This window comes from Lynx canadensis, chromosome F2 (genome assembly GCF_007474595.2).
Source record: "Lynx canadensis isolate LIC74 chromosome F2, mLynCan4.pri.v2, whole genome shotgun sequence".
Lineage (NCBI taxonomy): Eukaryota > Metazoa > Chordata > Mammalia > Carnivora > Felidae > Lynx > Lynx canadensis.
The window spans coordinates 54566961-54588199 of record NC_044320.2 but is presented as its reverse complement, the minus strand read 5'-3'; the positions used below and the strand labels follow the sequence as shown (position 1 = coordinate 54588199).

The 21239-nt window shown below is 41.5% G+C and overlaps 2 protein-coding genes across 3 annotated transcripts in view; one reads left to right on the top strand and one right to left on the bottom strand.

The window, feature by feature from the left end:
* TPD52 (tumor protein D52) overlaps positions 1-344 on the bottom strand; it is a 114210-nt gene extending 113866 nt beyond the window's left edge. For both annotated transcript variants that reach the window (XM_030303815.1, XM_032591962.1), the window contains exon 1: positions 29-344. In XM_030303815.1, coding sequence (XP_030159675.1) covers positions 29-47 — 19 coding nt within the window. In that variant the 5' untranslated portion in view covers positions 48-344. The remainder of the gene's footprint in view (positions 1-28) is intronic.
* LOC115506039 lies at positions 46-8145 on the top strand. Its single transcript, XM_030303896.1, has 4 exons — positions 46-277; positions 324-561; positions 1403-1516; positions 7085-8145. Exons 1-4 carry the CDS (start codon positions 46-48, stop codon positions 7188-7190), a joined length of 690 nt encoding a protein of 229 aa, XP_030159756.1. The 3' UTR covers positions 7191-8145.
* The last annotated feature ends 13094 nt before the right edge of the window (positions 8146-21239 follow it).

Here is a 21239-nt window from a genome sequence, read left to right as displayed (position 1 = left end):
GCCGCGCCGGCGGTGCCCGCGCCCTCACCTTGCTCGCCGCGGTCCATGTCTCCCGCCCACCGCCTCGAGTCCTCTGCGCCTCCGCCGACTGCAGCCCGTCCCGCTCGGATCGCACGCACGCCCGCCCGCCGCGCCGCACCGCGCCGCGCTCCTCCTTGCCTCCGCCGCGACTCCCGCGAAGTCCCCTCCCCCGGAGGCGTCGGCGCGGCGGCGTCGCCCGCCCTCGGCGGGGAGCGCTTTCCCGGGGCGTCACCCAACCACCTGACCCCGCCGACCTGTGCGCTCGGCCACGTCGGCGCGGCGGGCGGCGCCGGGGCGAGGAGGGCTGGGCCGGCCGGTTCGCTCGGGTAGGAACCCGGCTGCCAGGGGGAAGAGCGGGGTGGCGCGGAGGCGGAATCAACCATGGAGGCTGCGTGGAGACCGCTCGCGAACCCGGCTGGCATTGGCGTCCCACCCTCAAGTTATTTATAATATCAAAAGTTTCCCCAGGCATTGGAGATGCCCTTTCTCTGCCTTCCCGAGCACCTGCTCCTGTGTACTACTGAGTGGAGACACTGGAAGGTTATCAGAAATGCCAATGGCTCCTTTTCCCTCTGAGTCTTCATAGGCTCCTCTTGTCAAAACAATATCCTGTGACATTTTCAATAACTAGGTCCAAAACAGGCAAGGGGGTGTGTGTGTGGGGGGGGGGGGGGAATTACAAAGAATCTCTCGAAACATTGTGTAGTCCTGTCTCTTCACAGACAGTGAGTGTTTTTCGGTGACAGAGTAGGAAGGTTTTCACGTAATAAGGACTGTTTTGAGTGCAGAATTAAAGCCAACGTTCTGAAATGAATTAAATTAACCAAAGGGCAGAATCATCAAAGGGGATCTTTTGAAAATGTATTTTGAGGTTTCATATTCACTGATCAACACAGTTTAAAGCGTTTGAAAATAATACTTTTATTATTACTGTAACAATACTTTTAATTATCAGCACTTTTTTTTTTAAGTTTATTTATTTAGAGAGAGACAAAGGGCCTGAGTGGGAAAGAGGAAGAGAGAACCCCAAGCAGGCTCTGCAGTGTCAGCACAGAGCCCAATGCGGGCTCGAACTCACAAACTGTAGATCATGACCTGAGCCAAACCAAGAGTCAGTCGCTCAACCCATTGAGCCACCCGAGCACCGATCAGCACTCTATTTTCGAAGTGTTTTTGCATTTACTCATTTTCCATGAAGTCATTTTGAATATATCCTTGTAAGGTGGTACCTCATTTTCACAGACCATCTAGGTCTGTGAGAGAGGCAGCTTTCCCCTTGTGTTTTATACCCGGAGACTCTAGCTTGCCCGTCCTCTCTCGGCGTTATATAGTACTTCACCTGCACTAGGCTTTTGTTAATATGCTTAAAAATTACCCGTAGGTACTCGAAGCAGCTCCACGTTCTCTATCTCCGCGCCATCGCGCTGTACGTGAAGCGTAGCTCCTGCATCCCCAGCATCTTCTCCATGAAGTTCCTTCTGTGTACCCCGACCAGGTGAGACTTCTCTTTGCTCTCTCCTCCTCCTGCTGCACTTGGCCTTCTCTCTGGTAGCACTCACCCCGGCATTCGTCCCTCAAGCCAGCCTGCTACAGCCATAGCTTTGTGTGTTTCACAGCCCCACTAAGGTAGAACCTGGTGGTTTATACGCTAGAGAAGGTCAAAGATCATTTTGGTCATCTTTTCATTCTTTTAATTATACCATGCATTTAGTAAACATGTTAAGTTTAGCTTTCAGGTTTAACATTTAAAACAAGGTATACTATATATACTAACAATCTAGTGTTTGTAACAAAGAGGTACAATGCTAGGCCTTTTTTTTTTTTTTTTTTAATGACTTTTGGGCTCCTGAGTGGCTCAGTCCATTAAACATCTGACTCTTGATTTCGGCTCAGGTCATGATCTCATGATTGGTGAGATCTAGCCCCAAGTCTGCCTCTGTGCTGATGGCAGCATAGAGCCTGCTTGGGATTCTCTCTCTCCCTCTCTCTCTCTCTCTCTCTCTCTCTCTGCCTCTTCCTTGAGTGTACTCACTCTCTCTCTCTCTAAATAAATAAATACACCTAAAATAATTTGTACATGATTTTTAAAATTTAACGGCAAGGTAAATTTTGGCATTGGAAAAAAGTTCTTTAATGTGGTAAAGAATTGTTGACTACCTGCTATTTACATCTATTGTAGAGAGATAAACATTTGGAGAGATAATCTCTCAACCTATAGACTAACTTGTGGACAAATAAATAGCACTTGAAAATAGTGTTGGTTGAAAATACTATTTACTCAATTTTTATCTATTTAACTTGCCATATGGTGATGACTTTAACTATATGTTGGAAGAAAAATAAATGCCTTCTTTTTTTTTTTTTTTGAAGAATTTATATGCTTGTTCACGTCTGTGGCAGAGACGGGTAATAGCCAACCCAATATCCAGTTTTCCTATTTTCCTTCCTAAAAGAACCCAAATATTGTTCGGGATAGCGTGTGTCCAGCTGAAACACTGGCCACTTCAGGCTCCCTTGCGGCTGGGCAGGGCTCTCTGACACATTAACGACCAATGAGATATGAGCAAAGCTTGCTAACTGGAATCTTCGAGAATTTTTTTAAATTATTATTTTAGAGAGAGAGACTGCAAGCAGGGGAGGGGCAGAGAGAGAAAGAGAATCCCAAGCAGACTCCACTCTCAGCACGGAGCCCTAGGTGGGGGTCGATCCCAGCTTATGGGCAGATGTGCCCATAAGTGACCCGAGCAGAAATTGGGAGTTGGAGGCTCAACCCACTGAACCACCCAGGCTCCCCAAGAAATCATTTTAAAAGAGGACAGACTTGGCAACATTATTTTGCTCTTTACTCTCCCTCTTCCTGTGAGAAGGGCAGCAGCCATCTTGCAAGCATGAGGAAGAAAGCCACAAGCCAAGGATGGCAGAATAGAAAGACAGAAAGAACCTGGGTCTTCAGTGGCATTGTGGAGCTTCCTACAGGAATAAAATAAACACCTGACTTTTTTAAGCCACTATAGTTGGGTTCCCACTACATGGAGCCAAAAGAAACCCTAAGTGATACAACATGCCATTTAAAAACCGCCTGTCTGCCCTGTACCAATGCAGTTAGGTTCATGTAATCCTCAGCCTTAGGCAAATATTAACTTCCTTTTCTCTATGAGGTGAAATGAGCACTGTTCATACCATAAACCACCTCATACGTGGTATTTCCACAGAAGCCTGCTTTTCTCTTGTGTTTTCTTTCTACTTAATTTTTTTTTCCTGACAAACAGAATCTGCACTTACAACTCACACTGTCACTTCTGATATAAACAGAACTTATGTTTTAGCACTCTGAGGAATCTCTGGAGAGTAGCTAGCACGTAAACAGAGCACCTGGGTGCATTTAGCTGAATCATCCCTTAAAAGGCTCACTCAGTACAGGAGAGAGACACTAGATTTCCTTTGTTGTGTTGTTGTTGTTAATGGTGACATGGATTTTTTTTTTTAAGTTTCATTTCAAGGGGCGCCTGGGTGGCTCAGTCGGTTAAGTGTACGACTTGGGCTCAGGTCATCATCTCGTGGTCTGTAAACTCGAGCCCTGCGTTGTGCTCTGTGCTCACAGCTCAGAGCCTGGAGCCTGTTTCCAGATTCTGTGTCTCCCTCTCTCTCTGCCCCTCCCCCGTGCTTGCTCTCTCTCACTCTTTCTCTCTCTCTCAAAAATAACATTAAAAACAAACAAGATAAACATTAACAAAAAATAAACATTAAAAACAATTTAAGTTTTTTTCAAATACCTATCCATTGGTGAAATTTATAGTTTCCCCAAAAGCAAATGAATTGAAGCAAATAAAAATATTGGAAAGGTTAGAAATAGAAGCTCTATATTATAAGTAGAAACTTCTACACTCTGCCCTCATTGTACCCATTCCCCCATCAGATAGCAGAAAGCACACAAAATACGTGTATGGTCTGATGCTCTCTGCAGGCCCACTCTTCACATTTGTGGGGCCTGGGGCAAGGGTACAAATGGAGGCCCTGGCTTTGTCTTCTGACTCAGTCTTTTCACCTAGGGCTCTGTCCTAGATCCAAGCTTCTCTGTAGGAGTATCCTGGCTATATATCCCTTCTCTATCTACCCTGTCCCATCAGCCACCCCATGGTCATACTTCTGGACCAGGGCTGCACTCAAAAGGACCCTCTTGGGGAAAAGGTCAAAGACCCTGAACACATAGGTTCAGGTGGGAGATGTTGCAGCTGCAGGTAGCCAGTGTATGGTCTATATAAAGGGGAGACAGGAATGGATGGGTATGTCCATTTGGCTCCAAGGACTCCTCACCCTCAGGTGAGGCACAGGTGAGCAATCTCTAAAAGGGCCCAGTAAGGAGACTCCTCAGTAGCTAGTGTCTAGGGTTGCCAGATAAGATAGGGGACACCCAGTTCAATTTGAATTTCAGGTAAACAACAGATCATTTCTAGTATAAGTATATCCCCTGCAATACTTACAACATGCTTGTACTAAATATATATATGTGCGTGTGTGTGTGTGTGTGTGTGTATATATATACATATATATACACATATATATATATATGTGTGTATATATATAGTTTGTTATTTAGCTGAAATCCTTAATGGGGTCTCCTTTTATTTGCTAACTCTCTCAAGCCAAAATGTTTCTAAGGGCAGTTCTGGCTCCCTGATTGGTCAAATAACTGAAGGCATATGATACCACAACTTTGAAAAAGTGATCATATTCCAGCAGAAAGACAAGACGCTTACTGCTTAAACTGTGCAGGCAAACTAGATACATAAGGTGAGGGTTAGGAAGCCCAAGAAATCAAAAACAAGTTTTGGAGAAATATTGATGTAATGTCTGGTATTTAATATTTAATCGCTTAAGAAAATATTATGACCAACTTGTATTCTCCCAGCTATGTAAAAGACTGACTGTGAGTATGAAATAAGTCTTCAAATGTGTAAAAATGGGTACTGGCAGGAAAGAGTACTTCACACTAATGGAAGACAGACATGTAAATCCCTGAATGTTAACAGGAAGTGATCTCACATTATTGATTTGGGCTATCTTAAGAAAAGTCATAGACCACTTAATCTTCCTTGTATTTTTTTCGAGCCATTTTGAATTCTGTGTGTTTATCAAATTACATCATAAGAGCTGGGTGGGGATGGGAGCCACTATCGTTTTCCTCCTGGACTCTCCACCGTCAGTATTTGCAAATATTTTCATCCATTCTTTAGACGACTGTATGGTATAAATTGCATTAATTATATGTAGAGTCAATAACAAAGTGATTAACAACATTTATACATGTTTTTAACTGGCATTTGACTCAATGACTTGCAGGCCATTTCATCCCTGTAAGGATGGTTAGTTTTCCAGGGCACCAGTGTTCCTCTCCTAGAAATGGTAGAGGCTAGAATGGCAAGTGCCCAAGGTCAGGGCTGAGGAATCGAAGTCTGCGTCACTGTCACCAAAACACAACTGTGCAAGGCCAGACACAACTCAGAACACCTAAGCAGATTTAGCTGAACTCTCACTTAAAAGTAATCACTTAAAACCATCACCAGGCTCACTATTCTCATCTCCAAAATTAGGAGGCTCGTGTTGGGATAAATATGGCACATTGCACACATTCATTCATTTTAGAAATATATTTTTTTTGAGATATAATTCTCCTACCATAAAGTTCACCCTTTTAATATACATAAGTCAATGGTCTGAATGAACATTCATCTATTCTTACCCCCTCCCAGTGCTACTAAAATTACAATAAAAGGATAAGTCCACAAGGACGAAGAGAATTCGAGAGGCTACCTAATGATAATTGACCTCGCACATCTGAGGAAGCTGGTTGCTAAGCTAGTAGTGGGGAAAGCCAAGAAGAACCTAATTCTACTACAGAATTTCCAAACCCTCAGGACTGGGCACCAGGTATCTGTGGATACAGAAAGCGAGGTTCCAAACGGGAAGATTGGTTGAAAGTCTACCTAAGAAGGAATTTGTTTCAATTCCTTCCCCAGATCTGCACAGAAGTCTGAGGTGATGTCTTTTTTTTTTTTAATTTTTTTTAATGTATATTTATTTCTGAGACAGAGCATGAGTGGAGGGGTGGGGGGCAGAGAGAGAGGGAGACACAGAATCAGAAGCAGTCTCCAGGCTCTCAGCTGTCTGCACAGAGCCTGACGCGGGGCTCAAACCCACAAACTGTGAGATCATGACCTGAGCCGAAGTTGGTCACTCAACCGACTGAGCCACCCAGGCGCCCCTGAGGTGATTTCTTTGGGAAAGAAAACTGGACAATCCCTTGGTACAGAACAGTAAATGCACAAGAAGGTGACTTACTATTGTAAGCAGAGAAATTCATTAGCTGTTCACATCATGAATGCTAAGATTTCCCACATTCCCCTTCCTTGGTTCCCTGAATGTCGACAGCCAGGCCTATAAACGTAGGAATATCCAAATACCTGGAAAGCAGGGGATTGAAAGATCCATCTCTCGAGAATTTCACCACCCCAAGAAAAAAGCAAAACAAAAAACCCCCAAAATATTGATATTGAGTAAGCCAGATCACCTTACCCTCAAACCCAGGCCCTACAAGTCTTGTCCAGGAACCCAGAAAAAACCATCAGCTGTTTATTGCCCATTGTAGGCAGCCACAAACCAACAGATAGTTTCCTAATGGAAGACAAGGACCAAAATAAACATAACAAAGAGGCAACTTACAAAAAACAAACTATACAGGGAGAAGACATTTTTTAAAACTATCATTATTACATTCAGAGAGAGAAGTAAAGACATCCCAAACATGAAACAAAAATTAGCTATACAAAGGAATGTTCCAAGAACAAAGAGTTCTTAGAAATTAAATATATAATAGTGGACATTATAACTCCTGTGGTAGGCAGAATAAGGGTTCCCAAAGATGTCTAAATCCTAAACATAAACAAAAGGGACTTAACAGATGTGACTAAGGTTAGAGGTTTTAAGATGGGGAGATTATCCTGTATTGTTAGGTGGGCCCAATCTAGTTACATGAGCTCTTAAAAGCTGGAAACTTTTCCAACAGGAGACTGAGAGATGCCATGATAGAAGAAGAGGCAGGAGAGATTAGAAGTATGAGAAGGATTCCATTCACTGTTGCTGGCTTTGAAGATGGAGGAAAGGAGTCATGAACCAAGAAATGTGGGTAGCATCTAGAAGCTAGAAAAGCCCTTAACTGAGAGCCATCAAGAAAATGCAGACCTACATTCACAGACCAACTACAAAATGCAATTCTACAATCACATGAAACTGAATTTTGCCAACAACCTGAATAGGCAAAGAAAAATTCCTCCCAAGATCCCCCAGAAAGGAACGTAGCCCTCCAGATATCTTGACTTTAGTTCGGTAAGACTCACATTAGACTTCTGATCCTTATAACTGTAAAATGATACATTTATGTTAAGTCACTCCATGGAATATAAAGTGAAGCGAATTTCCTAGAAAGCAGAACAAAAAACAAACAGCTGGAAAACAGAGGAGAAAATATAAGGAAATTAGAAGTCTAATCCCAGCAATCCAATATCAAAAAAATAAAAAAAATAAAAAAAAAGCTCAAGAAAGAGAAGGAGGAAACAGAAGGAAATCACCAGGAAATAATTCAAGAAATTTCTCCAAGTGGAATGACATAATTTTCAGATTTGAAGGGCTCACTGAGGGCCCAGAACACAGCACATACTTATTAAATACAGAACACTGATGACAAAGATCCTATAATTCCCAGAGATGAAAAATATTTGATCACTTTCAAAGTAAAAGGAAAAAGAATGATTTTGACTTTTAAACAAGACTAGTGGGCAACAAAGGCTTACCCTTAATTTACTGGAGACTCATTGCTTCTGTGAACAATCAGAGCAATGTTTCCAATGATGGGAATTGTACAAATAAAAAAGACTGTAAGAAACATATCACCAATTCTGGCAAAAGTTATTAATAACACCACCTCTGCCCTTGATGGATACAGATCAGTCACAACTCGTTGACACAAGTAGAGAGAGACAATAGCATGACTCTAGATTTCCTGTTTGTCTAGACATGGGGCCATTTGTATTATCACTAATACTGCTTGCTGCACTTGGGCCAATAAAGCAGGTAAAATAAAAAGACTAAGCATCCTTTGTAGGAAAAAAGCTACTTGACTTTCTAAGGTTGATCCTCAAGGCCTATGGGATTTGTTCTCTTGTCCTGGGGTGGGCAATTGGAGTTATTGGTGTTGAAGTATCTTACAGGCAACAGTAATTGTTCTTGTTGTTGTCAGAGTAGTTGTGATATTAGTCCACCTTATTTTCTCCTGTTTTAAATGCATCTTCTCAATCACTCTCTTGCCAGATGATCTCTCAGTACACTTGGCTATGGAGACAACTGGGCAGTTCTCTCTTGGAGATTGGGTAAAGATCTGGATCTCAAACATATCCTGAGTTGGTTAACTTCTCGAAAGTGAGAGAATGACCAAAAGACAGGCCTGAGAGACTGAGTACAGAAATGGACAATGGTCGGATTACATATGACAACAGAACTCTGAACCACAACCAGTTCAAGAAGCCAAATCATTGCAAATCACAAATCTCTGCAGCAAACAGCACAAGAACGGTCAGGACTTGGTCAATGACTGCCAGCTTCCCTATTTTTTGTCCCTGTTTCTAAAAACCAGAGAAAGCCAAATATGCTGAGTGTATCAATCATGTGACTAAAATCTTTCACTAAAATCTACACATGGCTTTCAAGATTTGAACCATACTTCTTAGCATATCTTACAAATTTCTACTGTATTCATCAGTACTCTTTTAATTACAAGTGATAGAAACCCAATTGAAGGAAGTTTACATAAAAAAGGTAATTACTGGTTCATATGACTGGAAATAAGAGGAGAAAAGTAGAATTCAGGTATAATTGGGTCTTGATGAAGCTAATGAGCCTTGGGCATTATTCAAGGTAGGGAAAAGAAGCTAATGTGATCTTCTGGGTAGAAGCCTATGGGCTACTCAATGTACTGTTGTGTTTTCCAGGGATGATGTGTAATCAGTATGGATATGTCACGTGTTTGTACTATGAACGATCATAAAGTTCAGAGGAGATTATCATGGTGGAGAGAAGCCAGACATACTAGTTTCTTTGGAACCCACAACCCTAATAACAACTTTCTGGCATAAGTCTCTTTGATGATGTCACCAACTGGAGCCTTTGATAAAGGGAGGCAGCCTCTATGTGGAGACACCCCTTTGGTCTTGGAACTGTTGCCCCTCTGACTATAAGCAACTAAGAACCCATAATTTGTCTCCTAAAGAAACTGAATGCCTGACCTATAGAGGCTTGGAACCGTTTGCCTGATCTTCTCATTTTGAGCAGGGTCAACATGGACTCCATGACTAACAGTGTAGGAAGGGGCCCAACAAGCTTCACTGATGAAATGCAAATGGTGTATTCAAGAATACAACCAGCCTGGACTTAGTAGTATCTTAACTTTACACACAAAAAAAGTGGCAGCTACCCCTTTAGATTGACATGGCTTAGATCATAAGGCTAATGACCACTCGTTTGAGTACACTGCTCATCATGTCCCCCAACATTAGACATGTGGGCCAAAGTAGGGACATAATGGGTCCCTATAAATTTTGAAAAATTTACTTGTAATGAGAGAGGTTATGCCTATGTGAGGGTAGGAGAAATACGGAATTCTCTGTACCTTCTTCTCAATTTTGCTAAATTGCTAAACTGTTCTAAAAAACAAAATACTTTTGTCCTTCTTGCATCTGCCCCTTCTGGATTAAAGGTCTAAATACAAGTAGGGACACTTGGGTGGCTCAGTTGGTTAAGTGTCCGACTTTAGCTCAGGTCATGATCTCACAGTTCGTGGGTTCCAGCCCCACCTCAGGCTCTGTGCTGATAACTCAGATTCAGAGCCTGCTTCAGATTCTGCGTGTCCCTCTCTCTGCCCTTCCCCACTCGTACTGTGTCTCCTTCTAAAAAATAAATAAAAACATTAAAAAACAAAGAAATACAAGTAGAGGATGATTGGATAAAGGCATATTTGTAGCTAATAGAATGGAGCACATTGATTTTTTGGCAGTAGAGGGAACATCTTAAGATCCAAGGGCCATGGGAAAGAAAGGACATTAATGATCTTTCTGTTTCAGAACTGTACTGGAGTTCACAAAACCTCTCTCAAACTCTTGCAAGTGTCTTAAATTTAACTGTTGAGTCTCACATTCTCCCCCAGACAGCTCTTGCCACTCTTTGGGCACTATTCCCTTTAATCCTGTCGAGAAATCTATTGGGAATGGCAGAAGATGGCCTCGGTGTCTATAACTCCCAGGCAAAAACAAAAACAAAAATCCATACCATTGGATGTCTTCTTCACTCACACTTCTATAGCTATCACTCCGTCATTCAACGGGGCAGAAAAATGCCACTCGACTGGTTGTATGAACAAACTGGACAGGTTGGGCTGACTGCTCTTAGGTAGTCCCTCCAAAGGAATGCCTGGACTCAATTACTCAAACTGAACTGGGAGCCCTGAAACCTGCCAGACAGCTGGGAGACCACACCAGCTGCACTGTTTCCCCTCTGACTAGAACCAGATTTAGGGGTCCCAACAATTGTAAACAACATTTTCTTTCCAGGGGCACCATGTGTGCCCCGGGGACTGTGCTTCCTATATGGAAACTGGGCATTCACTTGCCTCTCTCCAAAAATCTTGCTGCTTTGCACATTAGGGGTAAACATAAGAGACCTTTAATTATTTAAGGAAACACCATAAGTAAGTCATGTAGCCCTTGGGCAGCAGCAGAGATCTCTCCAAAATGAGGCTTTGTTATCTCAGGAAAATTTCCAAAGGGTTAACTGACTTATTATTGATGTGATCCCTATGGTGTAAGTCATCCTATTAGATTAGAAAAGATGATTCAAAACTTATTCCTGAAAATACAAATCAAAACCACACAGAGATATCACCTCACACCAGTCAGAGTGGCTAAAATGAACAACTCAGGAAACAACAGATGCTGGCGAGGATGCAGAGAAACGGGAACCCTCTTGCACTGTTGGTGGGAATGCAAACTGGTGCAGCCACTCTGGAAAACAGTGTGGAGGTTCCTCAAAAAATTAAAAATAGACCTACCCTATGACCCAGCAATAGCACTGCTAGGAATTTACCCAAGGGATACAGGAGTACTGAGGCATAGGGGCACTTGTACCCCAATGTTTATAGCAGCATTTTCAGCAATAGCCAAATTATGGAAAGAGCCTAAATGTCCAGCAACTGATGAATGGATAAAGAACTTGTGGTTTATATATACAATGGAATACTACTTGGCAATGAGAAAGAATGAAATCCTGCCATTTGCAGCAACATGGATAGAACTGGAGGGTATTATGCTGAGTGAAATAAGTCAGAAAAGGACAGGTATCATATGTTTTCACTCATATGTGGATCTTGAGAAACTTAACAGAAGACCATGGGGGAGGGGAAGGGGAAAAAATAATTACAGAGAGGGCGGGAGGCAAACCATAAGAGACTCTTAAATACAGAGAACAGTGTGAGGGTGGATGGGGGGGGAATGGGTGATGGGCATTAAGGAGGGCACTTGTTGGGATGAGCACTGGGTGTTGTATGTAAGCCAATCTGACAATAAATTATATTTTTAAAAAAATAAAAAAGCAAAAAAATAAATTGAACAGCATTAAAATTTAAAAAAAAATTGTCCCTGACTCTAGTGGAGTGACCACTGACACCACCTTGACCCTGGAAGGTATTCAGGTCATCTTCAGTTCACTGGCCAAGGCTGTCACGGATAAGTTACCCTAGATGTCTTCTTTACAGACCAAGGCAGAGTCCGTGTGGTGTGTAATACTGTACCTGTGTTAATACCTAAGGCCAAGTGGAAAAGTCAATACAGAAACTAAAGGAGAAAGCCATATGGCTATGTAAGACTCTGATGGCTTTTGGAATTTGTTTTGCTAGTTGTATCCAGGATCCTGGGGGTATGATTGTGCAGATTTGCCCCAACCCGCTGCAATTGGAATGCTGTGGATAGCAGCCTTAATTAAATGCTGTGAGAGACAGATTAAATGGAGTCAGCCCTCACCTCGGTAGGTGGCTGACAGAGTGCAATACTCATCGGAAACTTCTCCGCGGGTCTCTCATGTTTCTGCACATCTTGTTCCAGACTGTCCTTTCAAAGATGACTGTATAGTGAGCACTCTTGGAAGACAGAGAGAGTAGAGTGTTTCCTCTGAAGCAAAGGGTAGATTTGCTTACAGCCTTGTAGATAGTGTTTCCCTAGAAGGCAAAAGTCAGGCAAAGTTACTGCCCATGTAAGATGTGGGTGCCCCAAACTCAGGTTTCTTCTCCTGTAATGCCACCTGCTGTACGTGCGGGCCTCTATATCATCCGGTGGGAGTTGGGATTCAGACTGTTGCCCCTGCTGAAAAAAAATGTCAGTACTATGGCTACTGTTTCTCTGTGGATAATAAAGCTCTTGGTCTCTGATCCAGGAATATTGTAACAACATCCACAAAACTGTGGCAGGCTAGTTTCCTAGCTTGTAAGCAGGATAAAGTCTCACACCCTTCACAGTGCTTAACCACCATATTCTCAAAATCCTAGATTTTTTTTTTTAGATTCCTTCTCCTGTATTCAGTAATGATCCTCAAGGAGAGTGTCAATAGTAAGGAAGGTACAATTTATCTATCAGACTGGAGGAGCTGGTAGGGCTTCCAAGTGGAGATGACCAATGCAGAATTGGATATTGTAGTATTTGGTGTATGAGTGATATTAAAGCCATAGTTTTGATAAAGGCTACCCAGGAAGAACATATAACGTAAGTGGTGTGCATGGGCCAGCTCACACCTGCTCGCAAGAGCCAATTTTGTATACATCTTCCTAATCCTGTGTTCAGTGACTTCATGTTGGTAGCTTGAAGTTGGCCATATGAGGATATTAATGCCATGGAAATTAGCAAATGCTACAAATCAAAGGTTTCCCCCAACTCTTGTGAGAACTAGTTGTTATCAGCATGCCACAATGGGGGCAGGTTCCTTACTCTATCCTCCTGTCCAATGTGGAGAATAATTTTGCCTATATCATGGGATTGCTTAGAGGATTAGGCAAGGAAATCTATAAAGCATGTAGAATAGCCTTGGTATATATTGTATTTAATTGAATCTAAGATGCTACCAAATTGAAGATGCAGCCTTATTTTACAACAGACTGTCTAAATAGAAAAAAACACTGCTGGGGCGCCTAAGTGGCTCAGTTGGTTGGTTGAGCATCCAAATCTTGACTTTGGCTCAGGTCATGATCCCAGGGTCATGGGATTGAGCCCTGCACTGGGCTGTGTGCTGAGCTTAGAGCCTGCTTAAGTTTCTCCCTCTGCACCTCTCCCCTGTTCATGCTCACTCTCTCTCTCTCTCAAATTAAAAAAATAATAAATAAATAAATAAATAAATAAATAATGGAAAAAACACTGCTAATTAAACTATGCTTTCTTACCACATGATTGTAGGACATGTCTCAATTTCAATAATGGTAAAGTGTGAAAAAATGTCTGTCTTAGAATGAATAACGTACAGTAGCTTGTTTATAAAATGCTTCACTGTATATTATCATTGCGATGAGCCACAATGGGTGTATGTGTAGTAAAATGTCATCTGTCTTATTCTACCATTTTAATCCTTAATCTATTCAAAACTTCTAAAAATAAAATGCTGAGAAATCAGATAGTTTGTATTAATGAATGCATGGCATATAAATAGGAAGGGAGGAGGAGATTGGAAATATGACTATATTTCAAAATAAAACCAAACACAAATTTCGCTGAATTTTAAATTTAAATATTATTTTTTAATGAGAATTAAACATATGAGAAACATCAGTGGGATCCTACAATAATACTTACAATCATAAATAAGTGAATGCAAAATTAGGAGTCCTCTGAACAATTTTTGCACATTTAAAACAGCATGTAAACTTACATGAAAATGAGGGGAGTATTAAGTGTATTTATTTGACTAATTATGTACATCCTGAGAAAAGGATAAGAAACTGGTAAATAATTACAAAGGAAGAGGGCTGCCTAAAGTGTAATTATCTCAAGTCTGTGGGAATGAATTTATATTGTATAAAGAAAAATTCCTGGAAACAAATGAATACAGGCTATCAAACTTGGAGAGAGAAGAGAGACTACTACGTTTGTACAGGAAAACGTCAAAGGGAAATGTTGGTTATTTTTTTTTACACCACTGCAACTAAAAATAAAATAGAAGAGCCTAACATAATTATGTGAAGAATTTGCAGCTATTACCCAGAATACAGTTTCAAGCAGGCTACACAATACAATGACCTTCAGCAAAACTTGACTCCAAACCCCATCGAAGTAATCTCCAGTTCCCTCTGTGGAAGCTTAATGTTCAGCATAAGATCTGGCTTTTGACCTCAAAATAACTCCAGACCTCAGCACACTGTTTCCGGACTCACTGCCTAATGCACATGTGCCAGCTGCCCACAGCCGAGGCACTCTGCTAGAAGTGGTTTGCAAGCCACTTTTCAGACCATGTTGGGAAGGACACTCCCAGAGACCAGGGTAATGGACAAGGCATGACATTTTCAATCAGGAGATGTATTTCGGGTATGTCATTTAGGCATGTGCCTGGGGCAAAGCAGCCTGTCATCCCCAGAGTTCTCATCAAAAAGGAAGTAGTAAAACTTGCCTTTGAGAAATCATGAGACTCTTGAAAGCATCTATTTTTGAAAGTACTTTTTAAGTTTTAAAAGTGCTTTACAAATATAATAAGGGATTATTATCACTATGACCACTACCACTCTTGTTTTCCCTGCAGAGCTGGCAAAGTCACAGTCACCATAGCATTGTATTATGAACTTGGGACAGGATTCCACACAAAATGAGTAGTAAATAATTATTTGATAGTGAAGGTATATTAAGATGCCTTCTTTTTTTTTATTTTATTTTTGATTTTTTAAAATTTACATCCAAATTAGTTAGCCTATAGTGAAACAATGATTTCAGGAGTAGATTCCTTAGTGCCCCTTACCCATTTAGCCCATCCCCCCTCCCACAATCCCTCCAGCAACTCTCAGTTTGTTCTCCATATTTATGAGTCTCTTCTGTTTTGTCCCTCTCCCTGTTTTTATGTTATTTTTGTTTCCCTTCCCTTATGTTCATCTGTTTTGTCTCTTAAAGTCCTCATGTGAGTGAAGTCATATGATTTTTGTCTTTCTCTGACTAATTTCACTTGGCATAATACCCTCCAGTTCCATCCACGTAGTTTCAAATGGCAAGATTTCATTCTTTTTGATTGCCGAGTAATACTCCATTGTATATATATACACCACATCTTCTTTATCCATTCATCCCTCGATGGACATTTGGGCTCTTTCCATACTTTGGCTATTGTTGACAGTGCTGCTATAAACATGTCCCTTTGAAACAGCACACCTGTATTCCGTGGATAAATGCCTAGTAGTGCAACTGCTGGGTTGTAGGGTAGTTCTACTTTTAGTTTTTTGAGGAACCTCCATACTGTTTTCCAGAGTGGCTGCACCCGCTTGCATTCCCACCAACAATGCAAAAGAGATCCTCTTTCTCCACATCCTCGCCAACATCTGTTGTTGCCTGAGTTGTTAATGTAAGGCATTCTGACAGGTGTAAGGTGGTATCTCATTGTGGTTTTGATTTGTATTTCCCTGATGATGAGTGATGGGGATTTTTTCATGTGTCAGTTGGCCATCAGGATGTCTTCCTTGAAGAAGTGTCTATTCATGTCTTTTGCCCATTTCTTCACTGGATTATTTGTTTTTTGGGTGTTGAGTTTGATGTTCTTTATAGATTTTGGATACGAACCCTTTATCTGATATGTCATTTGCAAATATCTTCTCCCATTCTGTCGGTTGCCTTTTAGTTTTGCTGATTGTTTCCTTTGCTGTGCAGCTTTTTATCTTGATGAGGCCCCAGTAGTTCATTTTTGCTTTTGTTCCCCTTGCCTCCGGAGACATGTTGAGTAAGAAGTTGCTGCGGGCAAGATCAAAGAGGTTTTTTCCTGCTTTCTCCTCAAGTATTTTGATGGCTTCCTGTCTTACATCGAGGCCTTTCACCCATTTTGAGTTTATTTTTGTGTATGGTGTAAGAAAGTGGTCCAGGTTCATTCTTCTGCATGTCACTGTCCAGTTTTCTCAGCACCACTTGCTGAAGAGACTGTCTTTATTCCATTGGATATTCTTTCCTGCTTTGTCAAAGATTAGTTGGTCATACGTTTGTGGGTCCATTTCTGGGTTCTCTATTCTGTTCCGTTGATCTGAGTGTCTGTTCTTGTGCCAGTACCATACTGTCTTGATGATTATAGCTTTGTAGTATAGCTTTAAGTCTGGGATTGTGATGCCTCCTGCTTTGGTTTTCTTTTCCAAGATTGCTTTGGCTATTTGGGGTCTTTTCTGGTTCCATACACATTTTAGGATTATTCGTTCTAGCTCTGTGAAGAATGCTGTGGTTACTTTGATAGGGATTGCATTGGATATGTAGATTGATTTGGGTAGTATCGATATTTTAACAATATTTGTTTTTCCTACCCAGGAGCATGGAATCTTTTTCCAATTTTTTTGTGTCTTCTTCAATTTCTTTCATAAGCTTTCCATAGTTTTCAGTGTATAGATTTTTCACCTCTTTGGTTAGATTTATTCCGAGGTATTTTATGGTTTTTGGTGCAATTGTAAATGGGATCGATTCCTTGATTTCTCTTTCTGTTACTTCATTGTTGGTGTATAGGAATGCAACCGATTTCTGTGCATTGATTTTATATCCTGCAAATTTGCTGAATTCATGAATCAATTCTAGCAGTTTTTTGGTGGACTCTTTGGGTTTTTTTTTTTTTTTTTTAATTTTTTTTTTCAACGTTTATTTATTTTTGGGACAGAGAGAGACAGAGCATGAACGGGGGAGGGGCAGAGAGAGAGGGAGACACAGAATCGGAAACAGGCTCCAGGCTCTGAGCCATCAGCCCAGAGCCTGACGCGGGGCTCGAACTCCCGGATCGCGAGATCGTGACCTGGCTGAAGTCGGACGCTTAACCGACTGCGCCACCCAGGCGCCCCGACTCTTTGGGGTTTTAACAAAGTATCATGTCATCTGTAAAGAGTGATAGTTTGACCTCCTCCTGGCTGATTTGGATGCCTTTTATTTCTTTGTGTTGTCTGATTCCAGACGCTAAGACTTCCAATACTATGTTGAATAACAGTGGCGAGAGTGGACATCCCTGTCTTGTTCTGATCTTAGGGGGAAAGCTCTCAGTTTTTCCCCATTGAGGATGATATTAGCATTGAGTCATTCATATATGGCTTTTATGATCTCGAGGTATGATCCTTCTATCCCTACTTTCTTGAGGGTTTTTATCAAGAAAGGATGCTGTATTTCGTCAAATACTTTCTCTGCATCTATTGAGAGGATCATATGGTTCTTGTGCTTTCTTTTATCAATGCGATGAATCACATTAATTGTTTTGCAGATATTGAATCAGCCCTTAATCCCAGGTATAAATTCTGCTTGGTTGTGGTGAATAATTTTTTTAATGTATTGTTGGATCCGGTTGGCTAATATCTTGTTGAGGATTTTTGCATCTATGTTCATCAGGGAAAATGGTCTATAGTTCTCCTTTTTAGTGGGGTCTCTGTCTGGTTTTGGAATCAAGGTAATGCTGGCCTCCTAGAAAAAGTTTGGAAGTTTTCCTTCCATTTCTATTTTTTGGAACAGCTTCAAGAGAATAGGTGTTAACTCTTCCTTAAATGTTTGGTAGAATTCCCCTGGAAAGCCATCTGGCCCTGGACTCTTGTTTTTTGGCAGATTTTTTATTACTAATTCGATTTCCTTACTGGTTATGGGTCTGTTCAAATTTTCTATTTCTTCCTGTTTCAGTTTTGGCAGTGTATATGTTTCTAGGAATTTGTCCATTTCTTCCAGATTACCCATTTTATTGGCATATAACTGCTCATAATATTCTGTTATTATTGTTTTTATTTCTGTTGTGTTGGTTGTGATCTCTCCTCTTTCATTCTTGATTTTATTTATTTGGGTCCTTTCCTTTTCCTTTGGGATCAAACTGGCTAGTGGTTTATCAATTTTGTTAATTTTTTCAAAGAACCAGCTTCTGGTTTCATTGATCTGTTCTACTGGGTTTTTTTAAATTTCAATAGCATTAATTTCTGCTCTAATCTTTATTATTTCCTGTCTTCTGCTGGTTTTGGGTTTTATTTGCTATTCTTTTTCCAACTCCTTGAGAGACAGAGAGAGACAGAGCATGAGCAGGGGAGGGGCAGAGAGAGGAGGAGACAGATTCTGAGGCAGGCTCCAGGCTCTGAGCTGTCAGCACAGAGCCCGACGCAGGGCTCGAACTCACAAACTTCGAGATCATGACCTGAGTCGAAGTCAGGCGCCTGAGCCACCCAGGCGCCCCAAAATGTCTTCTTAACACACGTGTTTCAAGATAGAAGTATCACTTTTTCCTTTGTTTTTTAATTTTTTTAATGTTTACTTTTGAGAGAGAGAGGAGGGGCAGAAGTGGGGGAGGGGCAGAGGGAGAAAGTAAGAGACAGAATCTGAACCAGGCTCCAGGCTCTGAGCTGTCAGCACAGAGCCTGACGTGGGGCTCAAACCCACGAACCATGAAATCATGACCTGAGCTGAAGTCGGACCCTTAACCAACTAAGCCACCCAGGCGCCCCCTTTTATTATTATTGTTATTATTATTATTATTATTATTATTATAAAGTCTAAAGGAATGCTAGAAAAATCATGGGCTTTTAATTCAGACAGACTGGGATTTTAATCAGGATTTAACACCTTACTAGCTGTATGATAGTAGGCAGTTTACTTAACCTCTCCGAGTTTAGGGAGCCCCACCTCCCAGGCTTATGGGCATTTCAGTGTGTAAAGTGCCGACCTAGCTCGATGAATTCTAGCTTCCTCTCTCTGGTCTTAAATACTTTGTCTTTTTTCCTTACATTTTGCAGGGAGCTCTGAAAGAACTCAGTGGGGTTACGGGTGATGCTGTGTAGACTGGTAACAGCATTTATTCCATTCTTTCTATATATCAGGCACTGTGCTGAGTCTTCCCATAACTGTTTTCATTTAATCCTTACACAACCCTATAAGAAAGGCATTAACGAACGTACTGTATTAGTTTACTATTAGTGTTGTAGCACATAACCAGAATTTTAGTGGCTTAACGTCCATGCGCTTTCCAGCTTCTAGAGAACACTCGCTTTCCTTAGTTAGAGGCCCCTGCCTCGCTCTGACCTCTGCTTCTGCTGTACCATCTTTCAGTTTCCTGCCTCCCTCTTTCCTGTATCAGGACCTTAGTGATTACATGGCACCCACCTAGATAATCTCCCCATCTCAAGAACCTTAGTCACGGCTGCAAAGTCCTGTTTGCCGTGTGAGGTAACATACTCACAGGTTCTGGGGATTAGGAAGTGGACTCTTGGAGGAGTCATTCTGTCTACCACACAGGCCTGTTTAACAAATGAGGGAACGGAGGCTTCTCAGCTCGGGCACTTCGTAATCAGAATCCACGTTCTCCATCTTTGCTCTGTACCCAGAAGCAATGTAGCCATTTGGTATGAGCAGGCGTGCCTCATTTTTAGGCGTGGTTATCACATTGATTGTGGTGATGACATTTGATAAGTAAGGATCAGACACGAGTTTGTTTTGTCCATGTCTTGAGCTCAGAAGCCGTATTTATTATCTACTACCCAACTGATCACCTTCAAGAAAAACTTAGTATCTACCTGGCATGGTACCAGTTGTTACAAAGAATTAAAGACCCAATGCATTTTGTCCCTGAGGGAATTTCCAAAACAAACAATATAAAAACACAAAAGTATATGTGTCAGACTGAAGCCCAGTGGGGATTGCTGCACCTACTGAGAAGGATAATTAGCACATTTAGTAGTTTGGAATTCTTTCCTGAGTCTTTTGTAATGGAGTTGTTGACTTACTTCAGTTGCTCTATCTTATTTACTATTAGTTCATGAAACTATTGACTGAGGTTGAAACTTTGCTTTAAATTTTTTTAATATTCATTTTTGAGAGAGAGAGAGAGCACGCAAGCAGGGGAAGGGCAGAGAGAGGTGGGAGGGTAGAGAGGATCTGAAGCAGGCTCCCTTCTGACAGCGCAGACCCAATGCAGGGCTGGAACTCGGGAATCATGAGATCATAACCTCAGCCCAAGTCTGATGCTCAACCGACTGAGCCACCCAGGAATCCCTATATAAAAATTTTCAAGTTTGGAGACTCAGGGGCCCAACTGTACTGACAGCTCAGAGCCTGGAGCCTGCTTTGGATTCTGTGTCTCCCTCTGTCTCTGCACCTCTCCAAAATAAATAAACATTAAAAAATATTTAAAGTTTGGATGTTCAGCCTACTTACTGAATTCAAGCAATAATGACTGCTATAGAGATGAGTTCTGCTGAAGCAAATCATTCAAGTTTTCCTCACTAAAAATGGATGAGAACATTTCACTAAAGGTTGGAATTCAGAGAAACATACAAACAAGTCCCCCAATAATAAGTGTGCCAAGTCATTTAAACGTTATCTCTTTTCATTGCTTGTTTTTGCCAGTTTTTAAAGCAGCTTTCTTTCTGGTAAAAATGCTGGTGCCATTTACATCTGGTGCAGAGGAAACTGGAAGGGAAGGAAGAACACACAAGCATTTGAGGTGTCTGCAAATGTGGGACCTCAGGAAAAGGAAAGAATCAGAGAAGAGAAAGGGAAAGGAGAGACAAAATGAAGAAGGCTGCAGGGAAAAGAGGCCTCAGGGAGGGAGTACAAAGAAATCCCATGGAACAGCATAACTCCCAGCTTCCGTTGCTGAGAATAAAGGGACCACAATTTCTCTCTTGAACACTGTTGATTTTTTTTTTTTTTAAGTTAGAAAGAGCTAAAAGGAGACCATTTTAGGTGATCAGGTCCTAGGGCCATTTGCCACTGCTAACACTTCTCTCAGGCTGTTATCTGCACCTACAGTCAGGATGAGAATATTCTAGGGAGGAGAGAGGGAAGGAAACATGGGAGGAAGTGAGAGAAAGAGGAAGAGAGGGAAGAAAGAACTCTGCCTTGCTGGGGCTGCTGGTCAGGTGATGAGTTGGCTGAGTGCCCTTTGACCTTTGAGAACAATTTGAA